This window comes from Phyllobates terribilis, unplaced genomic scaffold, assembly GCF_046119375.1.
Source record: "Phyllobates terribilis strain yellow unplaced genomic scaffold, ASM4611937v1 Scaffold_4__5_contigs__length_816908805, whole genome shotgun sequence".
Lineage (NCBI taxonomy): Eukaryota > Metazoa > Chordata > Amphibia > Anura > Dendrobatidae > Phyllobates > Phyllobates terribilis.
Window position 1 is genome coordinate 792331363 of NW_027362764.1, and position 13638 is coordinate 792345000.

General features: G+C 54.5%; 1 protein-coding gene across 2 annotated transcripts in view; it reads left to right on the forward strand.

Moving 5' to 3' along the window:
* The window catches only part of LOC141266080 (ranBP-type and C3HC4-type zinc finger-containing protein 1-like), a 35133-nt gene that overhangs the window by 7586 nt on the left and 13909 nt on the right, over nt 1-13638 (forward strand). The window contains exons 2-8 of one of the 2 annotated variants that reach the window (XM_073679972.1): nt 905-1079; nt 1287-1400; nt 1554-1695; nt 1769-1859; nt 2055-2328; nt 10146-10273; nt 10695-10868. In XM_073679972.1, the coding sequence (XP_073536073.1) occupies nt 905-1079; nt 1287-1400; nt 1554-1695; nt 1769-1859; nt 2055-2328; nt 10146-10273; nt 10695-10868 (1098 nt within the window). The remainder of the gene's footprint in view (nt 1-904; nt 1080-1286; nt 1401-1553; nt 1696-1768; nt 1860-2054; nt 2329-10145; nt 10274-10694; nt 10869-13638) is intronic. The other variant, XM_073679973.1, reaches the window with a different exon arrangement.

Consider the following 13638-nt stretch of genomic DNA (forward strand, 5'->3'; position numbering starts at 1 on the left):
ATCCCCAGAGGACTTAGGTCTCAAACGAAAATACAATAAGCAAGCATTTTTTAAATGAAAAAAATTCTCGGTGTTCACCAAAAAATAAATCCGGCAAACATACCTTAGGCTCCAAGAAATGTGCTCCAGGACAGTTACTCACGTGCTGACGGAGCTCGGCCACCTCCAGAGAGAGTCCCTGCAGGCGATGAACCAAATCCTGAACCGACACCATGATGGAACAGAAAAATCTTTCCTTAGAGAATTTGCTGGCTGGACTTACTGTTATGTTCTGCTACCAGAGCTAAGGAAAGAGAGGAGATCTGTCCCTACGATAGAACTCAGCTTAATCCCTACGATGTAACAGGGGACCTGATCCTGCGATCAGACCTGCTAAAGTCCTAAGCTAGTCTGTACGGAGACCTATAGATGTGGGGAGGGAATCCCTACAAGTACTAAGGACTGGGAGGAATATGGGACACCTCCTAACAGAAATAGTAGCAGACAGACGAACAAACAAAATATATAGAACATAGAGGTCAGTAGACCAAGCAAACTAACAGAGTTAGATACAGAGCACAGGCTAGCTAGAAAGTAGATATACAATGAAGTCTAGCAAAGCCAGAAGGGCGGAGCAGGATTAAATAGGCCAACAAGGTCATGTGACCAGCAAAGGAAAAAAAAAACCTAACAGCAAGGTTCTAACACCCCCTTTCTCAACCGCCTCTCGTCGCCGGCCCCCTTTCTCAACCGCCTCTCGTCGCCGGCCCCCTTTCTCAACCGCCTCTCGTCGCCGGCCCCCTTTCTCAACCGCCTCTCGTCGCCGGCCCCCTTTCTCAACCGCCTCTCGTCGCCGGCCCCCTTTCTTACCCACTCCTCCGTTGTGTCATTGCCCCCCATGACTGATGTCTCCTCTGTACCCCAGATCCTCGGGGACTTTCAGCTCAGAGACGTCTCGTACGATATGAAGACGTCGCGGTGCCACGAGCTCTCCACCCTGGAGATGCCCGGCCGCGTCCTCACCTTCCAGTTTGATGATGAGCAGGAGGCGCAGCGATGGTGGACGGTGGTGAGCAGCTCGCTGCGAGAGGCCCGGAGAGGTGAGCCATAGCCGGCAGTGATTGGCCGGGATCTGGTGATGCTCCTCCCCCTTGTCCGTCAGTCACGGCTCTCTTGGCAGTTTGTGGATGGGGTAGAGATAAGTGTAGCCGAGTCCAGTTATGGTGGAGTGATGATCGGCAGACCGCTCCCAGGGAGCCGCCCCACGGCCAGCGGCTGCACCGCAACTTAACCTTCTTTCTATTTAGTTGCGCTGTCAAAGGCAGAAGGCACGGGGTTAAAGCCCCGAAACCCCCCGGACACGGCTGCCGCTAAATCACCGTCTGCAGAGGGCGAGCCGCTGACGAACCTGTGCACAAAAGGTGAGCGGTGTCCGAGGGGGTAGATAATGTCACCTGCAGTCCTATGTAACACCACCGATAACACAGTGATAACTCTCTGAGTACTGATAATGTAGTAGATGTCACCTGCAGTCCCATGTAAGACCACCGATGACCCGGGGTCTCTTATTACAGAGGACTTGGCGGTGCGGCTCAGCAGATCCATAGAGGCCGGAGATCAGAAGATGGCGGCTCTATACGCCACGGATCTCGCTCGGCAGAAGATTCCTCTCCAGATCCAGCTGAATCCAGTGTGTTATCCTAAGAGTGAGATCTGGTGAGTGTCGGCCGCTCGCTGACCGTTTCGCTGTGTGATCGGGGCCCGGACTGACGACTCTTTCCCTCCGCAGCATGAAGGTCGGTGTGGAGGACGCCACGGCGTCTGTTAACATCTCCATGCACGTGAGCGCTCACACTACGATCGCAGCTCTGAAGCAGCAGGTGAGTGCAGCACTGAGGATGTGGACTGTCGTGTGGACGGCTATTTGGCCCCTATAACATCTTCTAGTCATAAGCTCCAGTCACAGTCAGAGCTGCAGCCTCGTTTCTGTACCTTTCTTGTTAGCTCCCAGGCTGCATGACGTTTCTTGCAGCTTTGGATGTGACTAAAGGAATCCATGGACATTTACTCCACAGATTTTCAACGAGTATCAGTTCCTCCCCAATATCCAGCGCTGGATTATCGGCCAGTGTCTCTGCTCGGACGACCGCACCGTCGCCTCTTATGGGATCAGGAAAGATGGAGACACCGCTTTCCTCTACCTGCTGGGGGCGAAACAGGCGAAACTGAATACGCAAGATCCATACACAAGCAACATCTACCAGCCCTTCCCCCTGCTGCCCGCCTCTGGCTGGGATGAGCGCAACAAGTTCAACACCGTGCCAACCAGATCCAGTACAAAAAATGGTGGTGAGTTGCCGCACGATTCTGAGCATGTCTGATTAAGTTATCCCTCTGGCAGTTGTGCTATCTTCATACGCTGTAGATACGGAGGAGGCTGTGCTCAGTTTAGTAACTTTATACTCTGTAGATAAGGTGGAGGCTGTGCTCAGTTTAAGAACTTTATACGCTGTAGATAAGGTGGAGGCGGTGCTCAGTTTAGTAACTTTATACTCTGTAGATAAGGTGGAGGCTGTGCTTAGTTTAGGAACTTTATACGCTGTAGATAAGGTGGAGGCTGTGCTCAGTTTAGTAACTTTATACGCTGTAGATAAGGTGGAGGCTGTGCTCAGTTTAGGAACTTTATACGCTGTAGATAAGGTGGAGGCTGTGCTCATTTAATTTTTTTATTTTCGGAATAGTGAAATTGGGTTAATTTATATAATCTCTTAACATCGAATCATATATGTGTGTGTATAATATATACACTGCTCAAAAAAATAAAGGGAGCACTGAAATCCCCCCTCCTAGATCTGAATGAATGAAATCTTCTCATTGAATACTTTGTTCTGTAGAAAGCTGAATGTGCTGACAACAAAATCACACAAAAATCATCAATGGAAATCACATTTATTAACCAATGGAGGCCTGGATGTGGAGTCACCCCCAAAATTAAAGTGGAAAAACCCACTACAGGCTGATCCAACTGTGATGTAATGTCCTTAAAACAAGTCACAATGAGGCTGAGTATTGTGTGTGGCCTCCACGTGCCTGTATGACCTCCCTACAATGCCTGGGCATGCTCCTGATGAGGCTGAGTATTGTGTGTGGCCTCCACGTGCCTGTATGACCTCCCTACAACGCCTGGGCATGCTCCTGATGAGGCAGAGTATTGTGTGTGTGGCCTCCACGTGCCTGTATGACCTCCCTACAACGCCTGGGCATCCTCCTGATGAGTCTGAGTATTGTGTGTGGCCTCCACGTGCCTGTATGACCTCCCTACAACGCCTGGGCATGCTCCTGATGAGGCTGAGTATTGTGTGTGGCCTCCACGTGCCTGTATGACCTCCCTACAACACCTGGGCATGCTCCTGATGAGGCTGAGTATTGTGTGTGGTCTCCACGTGCCTGTATGACCTCCCTACAACGCCTGGGCATGCTCCTGATGAGGGGGAGTATTGTGTGTGGCCTCCACGTGCCTGTATGACCTCCCTACAACGCCTGGGCATGCTCCTGATGAGGCTGAGTATTGTGTGTGGCCTCCACGTGCCTGTATGACCTCCCTACAACGCCTGGGCATGCTCCTGATGAGGCTGAGTATTGTGTGTGGCCTCCACGTGCCTGTATGACCTCCCTACAACGCCTGGGCATGCTCCTGATGAGGCTGAGTATTGTGTGTGGCCTCCACGTGCCTGTATGACCTCCCTACAACGCCTGGGCATGCTCCTGATGAGGCTGAGTATTGTGTGTGGCCTCCACGTGCCTGTATGACCTCCCTACAACGCCTGGGCATGCTCCTGATGAGGCTGAGCATTGTGTGTGGGCTCCACGTGCCTGTATGACCTCCCTACAACGCCTGGGCATGCTCCTGATGAGGCTGAGTATTGTGTGTGGTCTCCACGTGCCTGTATGACCTCCCTACAACGCCTGGGCATGCTCCTGATGAGGCTGAGTATTGTGTGTGGCCTCCACGTGCCTGTATGGCCTCCCTACAACGCCTGGGCATGCTCCTGATGAGGCTGAGTATCGTGTGTGGCCTCCACGTGCCTGTATGACCTCCCTACAACGCCTGGGCATGCTCCTGATGAGGCTGAGTATTGTGTGTGGCCTCCACGTGCCTGTATGACCTCCCTACAACGCCTGGGCATGCTCCTGATGAGGCTGAGTATTGTGTGTGGCCTCCACGTGCCTGTATGACCTCCCTACAGCGCCTGGGCATGCTCCTGATGAGGCTGAGTATTGTGTGTGGCCTCCACGTGCCTGTATGACCTCCCTACAACGCCTGGGCATGCTCCTGATGAGGCTGAGTATCGTGTGTGGCCTCCACGTGCCTGTATGACCTCCCTACAACGCCTGGGCATGCTCCTGATGAGGCTGAGTATTGTGTGTGGCCTCCACGTGCCTGTATGACCTCCCTACAACGCCTGGGCATGCTCCTGATGAGGCTGAGTATTGTGTGTGGGCTCCACTTGCCTGTATGACCTCCCTACAACGCCTGGGCATGCTATTGATGAGGCTGAGTATTGTGTGTGGCCTCCACGTGCCTGTATGACCTCCCTACAACGCCTGGGCATGCTCCTGATGAGGCTGAGTATTGTGTGTGGCCTCCATGTGCCTGTATGACCTCCCTACAACGCCTGGGCATGCTCCTGATGAGGCTGAGCATTGTGTGTGGGCTCCACGTGCCTGTATGACCTCCCTACAACGCCTGGGCATGCTATTGATGAGGCTGAGTATTGTGTGTGGCCTCCACGTGCCTGTATGACCTCCCTACAGCGCCTGGGCATGCTCCTGATGAGGCTGAGTATTGTGTGTGGCCTCCACGTGCCTGTATGACCTCCATACAACGCCTGGGCATGCTCCTGATGAGGCTGAGTATTGTGTGTGGTCTCCACGTGCCTGTATGACCTCCCTACAACGCCTGGGCATGCTCCTGATGAGGCTGAGTATTGTGTGTGGCCTCCACGTGCCTGTATGACCTCCCTACAACGCCTGGGCATGCTCCTGATGAGGCTGAGTATTGTGTGTGGCCTCCACGTGCCTGTATGACCTCCCTACAACGCATGGGAATGCTCCTGATGAGGCTGAGTATTGTGTGTGGCCTCCACGTGCCTGTATGACCTCCCTACAGCGCCTGGGCATGCTCCTGATGAGGCTGAGTATTGTGTGTGGCCTCCACGTGCCTGTATGACCTCCCTACAACGCCTGGGCATGCTCCTGATGAGGCTGAGTATTGTGTGTGGCCTCCACGTGCCTGTATGACCTCCCTACAACGTCTGGGCATGCTCCTGATGAGGCTGAGTATTGTGTGTGGCCTCCACGTGCCTGTATGACCTCCCTACAACGCCTGGGCATGCTCCTGATGAGGCTGAGTATTGTGTGTGGCCTCCACGTGCCTGTATGACCTCCCTACAACGCCTGGGCATGCTCCTGATGAGGGGGAGTATTGTGTGTGGCCTCCACGTGCCTGTATGACCTCCCTACAACGCCTGGGCATGCTCCTGATGAGGCTGAGTATTGTGTGTGGCCTCCACGTGCCTGTATGACCTCCCTACAACGCCTGGGCATGCTCCTGATGAGGCTGAGTATTGTGTGTGGCCTCCACGTGCCTGTATGACCTCCCTACAACGCCTGGGCATGCTCCTGATGAGGCTGAGTATTGTGTGTGGCCTCCACGTGCCTGTATGACCTCCCTACAACGCCTGGGCATGCTCCTGATGAGGCTGAGCATTGTGTGTGGGCTCCACGTGCCTGTATGACCTCCCTACAACGCCTGGGCATGCTCCTGATGAGGCTGAGTATTGTGTGTGGTCTCCACGTGCCTGTATGACCTCCCTACAACGCCTGGGCATGCTCCTGATGAGGCTGAGTATTGTGTGTGGCCTCCACGTGCCTGTATGGCCTCCCTACAACGCCTGGGCATGCTCCTGATGAGGCTGAGTATCGTGTGTGGCCTCCACGTGCCTGTATGACCTCCCTACAACGCCTGGGCATGCTCCTGATGAGGCTGAGTATTGTGTGTGGCCTCCACGTGCCTGTATGACCTCCGTACAACGCCTGGGCATGCTCCTGATGAGGCTGAGTATTGTGTGTGGCCTCCACGTGCCTGTATGACCTCCCTACAGCGCCTGGGCATGCTCCTGATGAGGCTGAGTATTGTGTGTGGCCTCCACGTGCCTGTATGACCTCCCTACAATGCCTGGGCATGCTCCTGATGAGGCTGAGTATCGTGTGTGGCCTCCACGTGCCTGTATGACCTCCCTACAACGCCTGGGCATGCTCCTGATGAGGCTGAGTATTGTGTGTGGGCTCCACGTGCCTGTATGACCTCCCTACAACGCCTGGGCATGCTCCTGATGAGGCTGAGCATTGTGTGTGGGCTCCACGTGCCTGTATGACCTCCCTACAACGCCTGGGCATGCTATTGATGAGGCTGAGTATTGTGTGTGGCCTCCACGTGCCTGTATGACCTCCCTACAACGCCTGGGCATGCTCCTGATGAGGCTGAGTATTGTGTGTGGCCTCCATGTGCCTGTATGACCTCCCTACAACGCCTGGGCATGCTCCTGATGAGGCTGAGCATTGTGTGTGGGCTCCACGTGCCTGTATGACCTCCCTACAACGCCTGGGCATGCTATTGATGAGGCTGAGTATTGTGTGTGGCCTCCACGTGCCTGTATGACCTCCCTACAGCGCCTGGGCATGCTCCTGATGAGGCTGAGTATTGTGTGTGGCCTCCACGTGCCTGTATGACCTCCATACAACGCCTGGGCATGCTCCTGATGAGGCTGAGTATTGTGTGTGGCCTCCACGTGCCTGTATGACCTCCCTACAACGCATGGGAATGCTCCTGATGAGGCTGAGTATTGTGTGTGGCCTCCACGTGCCTGTATGACCTCCCTACAGCGCCTGGGCATGCTCCTGATGAGGCTGAGTATTGTGTGTGGCCTCCACGTGCCTGTATGACCTCCCTACAACGCCTGGGCATGCTCCTGATGAGGCTGAGTATTGTGTGTGGCCTCCACGTGCCTGTATGACCTCCCTACAACGTCTGGGCATGCTCCTGATGAGGCTGAGTATTGTGTGTGGCCTCCACGTGCCTGTATGACCTCCCTACAACGCCTGGGCATGCTCCTGATGAGGCTGAGTATTGTGTGTGGCCTCCACGTGCCTGTATGACCTCCCTACAGCGCCTGGGCATGCTCCTGATGAGGCTGAGTATTGTGTGTGGCCTCCACGTGCCTGTATGACCTCCCTACAACGCCTGGGCATGCTCCTGATGAGGTTGAGGTTGCGGTTGGTCTCCTGTGGGATCTCCTCCCAGACCTGGACTAAAGCATCTGCCAACTCCTGGACAGTCTGTGGTGCAACGTGACATTGGTGGATGGAGCGAGACATGATGTCCCAGATGTGCTCAATCGGATTTAGGTCTGGGGAACGGGCGGCCAGTCCATGGCTTCAATGCCTTCATCTTGCAGGAACTGCTGACACACTCCAGCCACATGAGGTCTGGCATTGTCCTGCATTAGGAGGAACCCAGGGCCAACCGCACCAGCATATGGTCTCACAAGGGGTCTGAGGGTCTCATCTCGGTACCTAATGGCAGTCAGGCTACCTCTGGCGAGCACATGGAGGGCTGTGCGGCCCTCCAAAGAAATGCCACCCCACACCATTACTGACCCACTGCCAAACCGGTCATGCTAAAGGATGTTGCAGGCAGCAGATCGCTCTCCACGGCGTCTCCAGACTCTGTCACGTCTGTCACATGTGCTCAGTGTGAACCTGCTTTCATCTGTGAAGAGCACGGGGCGTCAATGGTGACTTTGCCAATCCTGGTGTTCTGTGGCAAATGCCAAGAGTCCTGCACGGTGTTGGGCTGTGAGCACAACCCCCATCTGTGGACGTCGGGCCCTCATACCACCCTCATGGAGTCGGTTTCTAACCGTTTGCAGACGCATGCACATTTGTGGCCTGCTGGAGGTCATTTTGCAGGGCTCTGGCAGTGCTCCTCCTGTTCCTCCTTGCACAAAGGTGGAGGTAGCGGTCCTGCTGCTGGGTTGTTGCCCTCCTACGGCTCCCTCCACGTCTCCTGGTGTACTGGCCTGTCTCCTGGTAGCGCCTCCAGCCTCTGACACTACGCTGACAGACATAGCAAACCTTCTTGCCACAGCTCACATTGATGTGCCATCCTGGATGAGCTGCACTACCTGAGCAACTTCTGTGGGTTGTAGAGTCTATCTCATGCTACCGTGAGTGTGAAAGCACAACCAACATTCAAAAGTGACCAAAACATCACCCAGAAAGCATTGGTACTGAGATGTGGTCTGTGGTCCCCACCTGCAGAACCACTCCTTTATTGAGGGTGTCTTGATAATTGCCAATAATTTCCATCTATTGTCTATTCCATTTGCACAACAGCATGTGAGATTGATTGTCAATCAGTGTTGCTTCCAAGTGGACAGTTTGATTTCACAGAAGTTTGACTCACTTGGAGTTATATTCTGTTGTTTAAGTGTTCCCTTTATTTTTTTGAGCAGTTTATATATAATTACAGTACAGACCAAAAGTTTGGACACACCTTCTCATTTAAAGATTTTTCTGTATTTTCTTGACTATGAAAATTGTACATTCACACTGAAGGCATCAAAACTATGAATTACCACATGTGGAATTATATACTTAACAAAAAAGTGTGAAACAACTGAAAATATGTCTTATATTCTAGGTTCTTCACAGTAGCCACCTTTTGCTTTGATGACTGCTTTGCACACTCTTGGCATTCTCTTGATGAGCTTCAAGAGGTAGTCACCGGAAATGGTCTTCCAACAATCTTGAAGGAGTTCCCAGAGATGCTTAGCACTTGTTGGCCCTTTTGCCTTCACTCTGCGGTCCAGCTCACCCCAAACCATCTCGATTGGGTTCAGGTCTGGTGACTGTGGAGGCCAGGTCATCTGGCGTAGCCCCCCATCACTCTCCTTCTTGGTCAAATAGCCCTTACACAGCCTGGAGGTGTGTTTGGGGTCATTGTCCTGTTGAAAAATAAATGATGGTCCAACTAAACGCAAACCGGATGGGATAGCATGCCGCTGCAAGATGCTGTGGTAGCCATGCTGGTTCAGTATGCCTTCAATTTTGAATAAATCCCCAACAGTGTCACCAGCAAAGCCCCCCCACACCATCACACCTCCTCCATGCTTCACGGTGGGGACCAGGCATGTAGAGTCTATCCGTTCACCTTTTCTGCGTCGCACAAAGACACGGTGGTTGGAAACAAAGATCTCAAATTTGGACTCATCAGACCAAAGCACAGATTTCCACTGGTCTAATGTCCATTCCTTGTGTTCTTTAGCCCAAACAAGTCTCTTCTGCTTGTTGCCTGTCCTTAGCAGTGGTTTCCTAGCAGCTATTTTACCATGAAGGCCTGCTGCACAAAGTCTCCTCTTAACAGTTGTTGTAGAGATGTGTCTGCTGCTAGAACTCTGTGTGGCATTGACCTGGTCTCTAATCTGAGCTGCTGTTAACCTGCGATTTCTGAGGCTGGTCACTCGGATAAACTTATCCTCAGAAGCAGAGGTGACTCTTGGTCTTCCTTTCCTGGGGCGGTCCTCATGTGAGCCAGTTTCTTTGTAGCTCTTGATGGTTTTTGCAACTGCACTTGGGGACACTTGCAAAGTTTTCCCAATTTTTCGGACTGACTGACCTTCATTTCTTGAAGTAATGATGGCCACTCGTTTTTCTTTACTTAGCTGCTTTTTTCTTGCCATAATACAAATTCTAACAGTCTATTCAGTAGGACTATCAGCTGTGTATCCACCAGACTTCTGCACAACACAACTGATGGTCCCAACCCCATTTATAAGGCAAGAAATCCCACTTATTAAACCTGACAGGGCACACCTGTGAAGTGAAGACCATTTCCGGTGACTACCTCTTGAAGCTCATCAAGAGAATGCCAAGAGTGTGCAAAGCAGTCATCAAAGCAAAAGGTGGCTACTGTGAAGACCCTAGAATATAAGACATATTTTCAGTTGTTTCACACTTTTTTGGTAAGTATATAATTCCACATCAGGGAGCGGCCATATTTCTAAGGTTTCTTCTGTTACTGACGTCAGGGTTTTTTCTTCTAGTTTCACACAATCTTCGGCCGGAGAAAATGGAGCAGCCACCGGCGCCGCACAACTTACACCTGGACTTCAAGTCCTTAAACCTAATGCACAAGCACCAGGTCCCTGCTGCGCCCCCATCCCCCGCACAGGTAGGTCCCAGCCTTAACCCCTTCCACCTTCAGGTCACCTTTTCAGTCTGTGGGGGGATTGTGGGGAGCCAGTTGGTTTGATATAGACCCCCGTGGCTACTGTCTTTTCCCACCAGGAAAAAATCAAAGTGTAATAACAAATATTGGGTGCGGTGGGATGATGATGATGATGATGATGATGATGATGATGATGGCGACGACAGCAGAAAGGGCGTCCGGACTTTTGTAAAGTTGATGATTAACCCTTTACCCAGCAGCAGCTCCGCTCTCTCTGCTGTGAGGGAATCTCGGCTGAAAGCTCTGACACATTGTAGCAAGCACAGCAGCTGTGTCGGTCAGAGGCGATGGCAGGCACTGGCCATTCTCCGCAGAGCGCCCCCTTGCTGCGCTGCCCTCTCATGCTCTGTTTTGCCTTCTGCAGCCCGGCTGGTCGTGTCCCCAGTGCACCTACATCAATAAACCTACCCGTCCCGGCTGTGAGATGTGCAGCGCCGCTCGCCCCACCGACTACGTCGTGCCGGAGGAATACAAACCAGACGAGACGGAGCGGCGAAGGCTGCAGCTGGAGAAGGACAGCTACCAGCAGTACAAAAAGGTAAAGGAGGGGACCTGGAGCATTGGAATAGTAAATGCTGCTCCGGGGATGACTGGAGCATTGGAATAGTAAATGCAGCTTTGGGGGTGATTGGGGCATTGGAATAGTAAATGCAGCTCCGGGGGTGACTGGAGCATTGGAATAGTAAATGCAGCTCCAAGGGTGACTGGAGCATTGGAATAGTAAATGCAGCTTCAGGGGTGATCGGGGCATTGGAATAGAAAATGCAGCTTCGGGGGTGACTGGAGCATTGGAATAGTAAATGCAGCTTCGGGGGTGACTGGAACATTGGAATAGTAAATGCAGCTTCGGGGGTGATCGAGGCATTGGAATAGAAAATGCAGGTCCGGGGGTGACTGGGGGCGTTGGAATAATAAATGCAGCTCCATCTCCATCCTCTCCCAACCCCCCATACCATATATTGTGAGCGTGCAGTAGATGGGACATTGCTCCTCCTGACTTTTCCGTATACATGCATTCTCAGTGAATGGCTGATCCTCTCCTGGGCTGCGGGGATCCGCGGGCTCCTCTCCTTCTCCCTCCTGGGCTGCGGGGATCCGCGGGCTCCTCTCCTCCCTCCTGGGCTGCGGGGATCCGCGGGCTCCTCTCCTTCTCCCTCCTGGGCTGCGGGGATCCGCGGGCTCCTCTCCTTCTCCTTCCTGGGCTGCGGGGATCCGCGGGCTCCTCTCCTTCTCCCTCCGGGGCTGCGGGGATCCGCGGGCTCCTCTCCTTCTCCCTCCGGGGCTGCGGGGATCCGCGGGCTCCTCTCCTTCTCCCTCCGGGGCTGCGGGGATCCGCGGGCTCCTCTCCTTCTCCCTCCGGGGCTGCGGGGATCCGCGGGCTCCTCTCCTTCTCCCTCCGGGGCTGCGGGGATCCGCGGGCTCCTCTCCTTCTCCCTCCGGGGCTGCGGGGATCCGCGGGCTCCTCTCCTTCTCCCTCCGGGGCTGCGGGGATCCGCGGGCTCCTCTCCTTCTCCCTCCGGGGCTGCGGGGATCCGCGGGCTCCTCTCCTTCTCCCTCCGGGGCTGCGGGGATCCGCGGGCTCCTCTCCTTCTCCCTCCTGGACTGCGGGGATCCGCGGGCTCCTCTCCTTCTCCCTCCTGGGCTGCGGGGATCCGCGGGCTCCTCTCCTTCTCCCTCCTATGCTGCGGGGATCCGCGGGCTCCTCTCCTTCTCCCTCCTGGGCTGCGGCGATCCGCGGGCTCCTCTCCTTCTCCCTCCTGGGCTGCGGCGATCCGCGGGCTCCTCTCCTTCTCCCTCCTGGGCTGCGGCGATCCGCGGGCTCCTCTCCTTCTCCCTCCTGGGCTGCGGCGATCCGCGGGCTCCTCTCCTTCTCCCTCCTGGGCTGCGGCGATCCGCGGGCTCCTCTCCTTCTCCCTCCTGGGCTGCGGCGATCCGCGGGCTCCTCTCCCTCTCCCTCCTGGGCTGCGGCGATCCGCGGGCTCCTCTCCCTCTCCCTCCTGGGCTGCGGGGATCCGCGGGCTCCTCTCCCTCTCCCTCCTGGGCTGCGGCGATCCGCGGGCTCCTCTCCCTCTCCCTCCTGGGCTGCGCCGATCCGCGGGCTCCTCTCCTTCTCCCTCCTGGGCTGCGGCGATCCGCGGGCTCCTCTCCTTCTCCCTCCGCGGCTGCGCGGATCTGCGGGCTGTGATGTTGTTCTGTTCTTGGGGTGAGACTGTAACGAGCTCTGCAGCTGTGACAGTAAGCGGAGATGTTGAAACCCATTATTTGCTTTGCTTGGTATAATAAAAGCTTCGCTATATACTTCTGCATGCGCTGAGACAGGGAGACCCCTTTACTGTCCGGGCAGTGACCCCTTTTATGACGGAAACCTTCTCTTCTTTCTTTCTCCAGGAAAAAGGAAGAAGAGAAGCGGCGCCCCCTCCCCAGCAGACGCCGGCCGGCGACTCCCTGGACGATTTTACCCTGTTACAGTGATGGCCGCGGGGGGAGGAGCCGCGCCGGCGTCCAGGACCGGCATGTTCCTCGCCCCTTTAATGGTGTCGTCATCTATCATGGCTGCCACGAGGGCAAAGCAACAATCAATCGGATTATTAATTAGCGTCTTGTTTTTAATTGGATTGATGATCAGAAGGTTGAGGCGCCCGCGGAAGATTGGCTGCCGGCGCCCGCGGAGGATTGGCTGCTGTCACCTGCTCCATCTCTTAAAGGGGCAATGCAATAGGGGGTGCTGAATCCATCCCTCGTGCTGCGATGCTACATTTCTGGACTCTATTGGTGCTGGCAGGATGTCGCCATTTACCCCGGGGCATGAATGAAGGGGGGGGGCGGGGTAGGTACAGTTCCCCTCATGCCCGTGGCCACGTAGCGGCTGGTCCATAGGAGGACGGCGCAGTCACAAGATAACTGTTTCCATCACTGTTTCCAGATTCGTTATTTTTTTAACCCTTTTTAGCGGTTGTTGTTAGCGCAGGGGGCGGGGTCACAGGGGGCGGGGTCACGGGGAGTATACGATGGCGGCCTTTGCTGCCGGCTATCCCCTCACCGCTCGCCCGGACTCCTGCATTATGGTGTCGGCTCAGAGCTCCAATATTCAGGTCAAATCATGAGATTCAACCTCTAGTCACAACCGAAGCTGCTACTGACAGAACTACCGTCACCTAATGATTATACTCCAGTACCTTCCAGAGCTGCACTCGACGTTCGGTTGTAAGGTGCGACCGGAGTACAGTACCTAAAGGGGCAGCAGTATTGTGAATGCAGCATTGGATACGACTAGAGCGTAGGACGCGATGAAGCCGGCTCTGTGGAGT